Raw genomic sequence first — 6,492 nt, 5'->3', positions numbered from 1 at the left:
AAGTAGGAAATCCTGCAAAAGCTGGGGTTGTGTGCAATATACAAACAAGCAGGAGAAACTCCGCAGGTCACATAGGAAGTTACGGGTAAACAAATGTTTCAGGCTTGATCTCCTGGCTAGGATTTTCAATGTAAACGGCAAGGCACTGAAGAGAGTGGTAGAACTCTGGGAATACAGATACATAATTCTCTGAAAGGTGGCATCACAGGTGGATAGGGTTGGAAAGACTTTAAGTATATTGGCCTTCATAAAGTATTGAGTTCAAGAGTTGGGTTGTTATGGTGAAGTTGAAAAAGACATTGGTGAGACCAAATTTGGAGTATTGTGTGCAGTTTTGGTCACCTAACTACAGGAAAAATATCTAAGATAGAAAGACTGCAGAAACAATTTATTAGGATGTTGCCTGAACTTCAGGAACTGAGTTACAGGGAAAGGTTAAACATGTTAGGACTTTATTCACTGGAGTGTAGAAGAATGAGGAGAGATTTGATGGAGGTATTTAAAATTATGAGGAGGACAGACAGAGTAAATGTAGGTCGGCCTTTTCCATTGAGGGTAGATGAGATACAAACCAGAAGACATGGTTTAAGGGTGAAAGGGGAAAAGTCTAAGGGGAACTTCTTCACACAGGGAGTGGTGGGAGGTGGAATGCCAACTGAATGTGGGCTCAGTTTTAACATTTAAAAAGAATTTGGTCAGGTACATGGATGGGAGAGGTATGGATGGCTATGGGCTGGGTGCAGGTCCGTGGGACTTGGCAAAGTAATGGTTCAGCACAGACTAGAAGGGATGAAGGGGCCTGTTTCTGGGCTGTAATGTCCAAAGGTTCTATGAATCTGTATATCATGCATTTGAGAGTAAACTCATTTATTTGTCACTCAAAGTGGTGAGAAATTTGTGGAATTCCTTACAGAACAGTGGAGGCCAAATCACAATAAATCCAAGGAGTTGGTTCTCATGGTGAAAGATATGAAGGGGTGAGGGGAGCAAAGAGGCCCTGAATTTGGATGATGGCATTGACGCTGGGTGGGAGTGCAATTTTGAATGTGCCTTTGTCCATGTGACAACACATTATACCTCAGAAACATTGGTTGTGTCGATTTATTGCCAACCAAAGTCATGGTGCCATTTGATGATGGGACGACGAGGCCAGGTACAGGTCTAGGATGCAGGTCACTCTGGGAACGGATGGAAATGATCTTGCAAGAGTCTGGGCTCTTGGTCTCTGCTGTGGCTGGTGCAGTCAGGTCGCAGGCCAAGGATTCTGACAGTACCTAGAACTAGAAAGAACACAGGAAGGTTTGAGCGGGTGACCATCAACTAGATGGCTGGAGGGAACCAAAATTAGATCCTCACCTCTCAGTTGACGAGGATGTAGATCCTCTCTATTGGTCTCCAGCCCCCATTCGCCCTCTCTTCCCAGCATTTTGCTCTCTCTTTCTCTCTCTGACGTGCCTTACTCCTTTTCCTGCTGCAACTGATCATTTCTTCCTGCCTTCCTTGATGATTTTGCCATTCTCCTCTTCCTCTTCCCTGTCTCTGACTCTTGCTCCGTTTGACCCATCTCGATTGCTGACCATCTCCCCATCCTCTGGCCTCCCACTTCTCCCCATCTTCCCATCCTTTCCCCCCATCATCTTCAAATCCTCTTCTCCTGTTTCTGCTCATCTTTCGTTCTCGTGGTTCTCCCTGACTGTACGCTTTTCTTCTGTGTCTTTTCCCATCTCTTGCTCTCTCTCGACCTCTGCCGCTTTCTTCATTCCACTGTTCTTCACCTTCCCTTTTCCCTTCTGTCCATTCTTTATCTCTGTCCATCTGCTCTTCCCTCCTGCCTTCCTCTCTCATCCTCACCCTTTCTCTTTTCTCTTCCCTCTTATCAGCCTTTCCATGGCTGGTCCTCCTTTCTCTCTCACACACCATCTTCTCTCCTTCTCTCCCCATCCTTTGTTTCCCCCTTGTTCTCTCCCAGTTATCCCATCTTGCCCACTCTCCAGCTTCATATGAACGTGCCCCTGATTTCCGTGTCTGCATTGGCCTCTCCCTCTCTTTGCATCTCCCCATTTTCCCTTCTTCCTTCTTCCTCTCTCTGCTCAGCTGCTCTCTTGCCTTCCACTCGAGCTCCCCTTCCTCATGCCTCCCCCTCTCTTTGTCTCTGCTCGTTGTGCCTGCTTCCCTCCTCCTGCTCTCTGCAACCTTCTCTTTCTCCATGTGTATCTTTATCAGTTTGACCTCAGGTCCGGCTCTCTGAGAATACCATTTCCCCATTCTCCCTTTCACTCAAGACCATCTGCTATGCATTCCTGTTTGTCCACCTCTCCGTTCTCTTTTTTATTCTTGTCAAAACCCTTCGATGAAAGATTTTCAAAGTTTACTCTCTGATCCCAAATACTGCTGGTCTACTGTGTGAAGCATCAGAGCCTCTGTCAGTGAGTTCAGTGATGTCATGGCAGAGAGATTATGAGAAATGTACCTGTCATTGGGCCCAGGGGCTGCTCTGGCCCAGCCCTGAAGTTGCTCTCAGGCACACTGAGGGAACACCCACTCCCATGCTCACTTGCCTGTTAATGGCCTCATACTATCCCCATTCTGCCTCCCTTCCCTTTCCCTTGGTCTTCTTTCCTCCAGTTCTCCACCCCCTTCCCACCTCATTCACAGAGTCAACCCCACCCCTTGTTTTCTGGTGTGCCTTCCCTCCCTTATCCACCTATTACCTCCTTGCCTGTGGGACCGAGGTCCTCCCCCAACCATTTTGTTTGGGCACCTGCTGACAATTTTTCAAACCTTGATGGAGGGCCGAAGCCTGAAAGGTTCTTTCTGTATCTTTATCTTTGCTACATAAAGGACACTGTTTGAGCTGCTGAGTTTCTCCAGCGTTGTTTTTACTTCAATCGCGGTGACTGCAGACCTTCGCGTTTTCCTTCACAGAAAGTCTTCCCCCACACAGAACACACCTCTGCTCTGCCAGATCTCCCTGCCCCCTCTGCCTGGTGCTCCACCAAGGGGAGCCAGACACCCTCACCCACAGCTGGAGAACTGCCCTCCCTCTCCATCCCTGGGCTCTTGTCCCCTCTGCCCATGGCAGCAGTTCCTCCTTCTCCTTTGCCTGTTCAGAATCTTTGAGATCACATCCCAGCTTCCCCATCTCCCTCGTCCCCTGGGATCAGGCAAGGAACCCTTTCCCAAACTGGTGCTCAGACTGGACACAATGATCCATTTAGGGGCTGAATCACTGGGACTTTTGTGCAGAATGAACCTGGACCTCATAGTGCACTGGGGTGGTGCAGCAGGTAGTGCTGCTGTCTCACAACCCCTGGGACCCTGGCTCAATTCTGGCATCCTCCACCTCAAATGTGCAGATTGGGAGGGGGGGGGGGTTAATTGGTTCCTAGCTTGTAGGTAAGCGGCAAGTTTGGAGTATACAGGATTAACATAGAAAGTGAAAGTGGGTATCTGTGAGACAGGAGGGATGTATGGGCTGAATGGCCTGTACCTCTCTTTGTCATTGTCCATACAGATCAGGGTTCCTCCTTCCACTGCTAACCATATGACCTATTCAATGTCAGGGCTAATCTTTCACCTCCACTCCATTCTCCTGAACTAACTTAATGTACCTCCACTTCATTCCCATCCAAAAATCTATCCCTCTGCCTCGAATGTGCCCCAAAATGGCGTCTCATCCATATCATTGGGCAGAGAATCCTGAAGATTCAGCACCCTGGAGAAGGAAGGTCTGAGAGGAGTCACGTGATGGAGTACTGGCTGGTTGGGAAAACCAGCCCTCTCCAGGAAAATAGAAGAAAAAGTTAGGAAAAAGCAAAGCATAACAGAAATAGAGTACACAAAATAGAAGATAAGGATACAGAGAAGATGGCTTCCAAGAAAGAGAAAGTAAGAACAGCTGGAAATTTCTCTCAGGCTACCACAGAGTTCCTTTCTGTTTTCAGACAAATAGCACTTCCAGCCATCTGCCACTCTGGAGCTTCTGTTTCAGTTCCAACATGCTTCTCCTGGCTTGTTTCAGCTGTGTGTCTTACACAATCAAATACCCCCTTCGGTCTCTCTCTTTATCTGACATTCAAACTTGCCAGCAGCATGTCCTTCTCTCTCTCACTTGCAAACACCTCCCCCCCTTCTCCAGCAAACAACAGAGTTCCTCTTTTGGTCCATCTGTTGTTTTAGCCTCTCAATGACCTCTGAGTGAGCACTTTGCAGAGAGGTCAAAAGCCTTGCAAATAGGTCCAAAACAGACAACCTGGCTCTGGTTGTACTTCCAAGACAATAGTCCATTCATTTCATGACATCATTTCAATTAGCACCTACTTGTGGAATGTCCATAGTTTCTGTAAAGTCACTGAATATGAATTCTTCAGTTTTTCAAATAAGATCTGTTTTAAAGTGTGTGTATATATGTAATCTACTCTAATTTTACCAATTTATCTCCCAAAAACATTCCCAAATATTCCATCACAGAGAGTGGTCATGGCCAGAATTAACACGTACCTAAGTAAAGATCTGGACTCGCTGCAATTCACCTGTCATCACAATCGCTCCACAGCTGATGAAACATTGTCGGCTCTCCACTCATCTCTGGATCACCTCGAAAACAGCAATTCACAAATACGGCTGCTCTTCATCGACTACAGCTCAGCCTTCAACACCATCATTTCTTCAGTGACGGTCAAGAAGCTACAAACTGGGGGAAGTCACGTGATGGAGTAGTGGCCAGACGGTGAACTCCAGCCCTCTCCAGAAAAGTTGAAAAAAATAAAGGAAAGCACAAAGGCACAAAAATAAAAATTAAGGTAAAGTGAATATAAAGGTGGAAATAAAATGGCGACAAAAAAAGAAAAGTCGAAACCAACGGTAAGAAGAGAGGAAGAGAAGACCACAGAAGAAGAAGGAGAAGGCCTTACCTGTTCGAAGAGGCCCGCGGTGGAGAGAGAAGCCAGCTCCCTCAGGTCGGTAGAAAGTGGACTACAAAAATGGCTCGCTGAGCCGAGTAAAAGTGCACAACCGCGCATGCGCGACACTGACGGGAGGGGCGACCAGCTGGGGAGTCGATCTCTACAGCCGGCAATGACAGCTACAGAACAGCAGCAGCAAGAGGAGAACATAGAAGACAATGAAAACAAGAAAGAAGAGAAGAAAAAGAAAACAAAGAAACAACAGATGGCCAACCCAGAGGAAGAAGAAGAGGAAGAGTACAGTGAAATAGAAGAAGAAGGGAAAGGCAAGACAATGGATATATTTTCTCTTATTAAAGAATACATGGATTCATTTAAAGAATGGCAAGCACAAGAATTTAGTGATTTAAGAAGAAAAATAAACAGTACAGAAGAGAAAGTGAATAAAATAGATATGACCATATCAGAAATAGGAAAAAGAATGGACAAGGTGGAAGAACGAGAAGCAGCAGTAGAAATGGAGGTGGAGGACTTAAAAAATAAATTAGAAGAATCTAATAAAAAAGTTAAAGAGAAACAAGAGCTGTTAGCTCAGAAAATAGATATAATGGAAAATTATAACAGAAGAAATAATATAAAGATAGTGGGCCTTAAAGAAGATGAAGAAGGCAAGAATATGAGAGAGTTTATAAAAGATTGGATCCCCAGGATCTTAGGATGTCCAGAACTACAGCAAGAAATGGAAATAGAAAGGGCACATAGAGCATTAGCCTTTAAACCACAACCACAACAAAAGCCAAGATCCATTTTAGTAAAATTCCTAAGGTATACTACAAGAGAAAAGGTACTGGAGAAAACAATGGAGAAAGTAAGAGAGGACAACAAGCCACTGGAGTACAAAGGGCGAAAAATCTTCATTTATCCAGATATAAGTTTTGAACTCCTGAAAAAGAGAAAGGAGTTCAATACAGAAAAGGCGATTTTATGGAAGATAGGGTATAAATTTATACTAAAGCATCCAGCGCTATTGAAAATATTTATTCCAGGACAGTAAAACAGACTATTCTCGGATTCAGAGGAAGCATGAAAATTTGCAGAACAATTACAAAATAGGCTGAGAGATGAAGATGTGTAACGAGAGTACAAAAGACTGCGAACTAAAAAGACGTGTGTATAGGACTATATACAGATATAATACATATATTACATAAGTGTATGTGTATTTAAAAGAAAAAATATATTGTATAGAGAAGAATTAATGAGGGAAAAAAAGGGGAAGAGAGGAGTAAAGAGGGAATTTAGAGAGTGACCTTTGTTGTATATAAAAATTGAAATCTTTTCTGGGGGGGCTGGGTAGGGAGAAATTACAGTCACTGCAAAATCAGTCGACGCTTGCGAGTGAATTCGCAAATCCAAATGGAGAGGGGAGATGTGGTTGCCCGACAAGGGATAATGGGCAACTCAGGAAGGGGAGGGGACAATGGGGTTAAAGAAATATTAGGTAGGAGAATAAGGGGAATGTTTGATGTGTTAAAAATGTTGTCTTATAAACTGTTCAAAGAAAGAAAGCAGAAATGGATGAGAAGGA

The 6,492-nt window shown here is 44.6% G+C and overlaps 1 protein-coding gene across 1 annotated transcript; it reads right to left on the bottom strand.

The window, feature by feature from the left end:
- Positions 1-1,083: 1,083 nt before the first annotated feature.
- LOC138735573 (octapeptide-repeat protein T2-like) lies at positions 1,084-2,435 on the bottom strand. The gene is made up of 2 exons (XM_069883586.1): positions 1,357-2,435; positions 1,084-1,280 (listed from the first exon to the last, which is right to left on the bottom strand). The coding sequence occupies exon 1, from the start codon at positions 2,263-2,265 to the stop codon at positions 1,360-1,362; it is 906 nt and encodes a 301-aa protein (XP_069739687.1). The 5' UTR covers positions 2,266-2,435; the 3' UTR covers positions 1,084-1,280; positions 1,357-1,359.
- Between the last annotated feature and the right edge of the window lie 4,057 nt (positions 2,436-6,492).

This window comes from Narcine bancroftii, chromosome 6 (assembly GCF_036971445.1).
Source record: "Narcine bancroftii isolate sNarBan1 chromosome 6, sNarBan1.hap1, whole genome shotgun sequence".
In the NCBI taxonomy this organism is placed as follows: Eukaryota; Metazoa; Chordata; class Chondrichthyes; order Torpediniformes; family Narcinidae; genus Narcine; species Narcine bancroftii.
The sequence above is the reverse complement of the archived record's forward strand: the minus strand, read 5'-3'. Positions and strand labels throughout refer to the sequence as shown.

Bases quoted from the DNA above. Each gene is read 5' to 3' on its own strand.
- LOC138735573 (XM_069883586.1), bottom strand. From the start codon at position 2,265: ATGGGGAAATGGTATTCTCAGAGAGCCGGACCTGAGGTCAAACTGATA.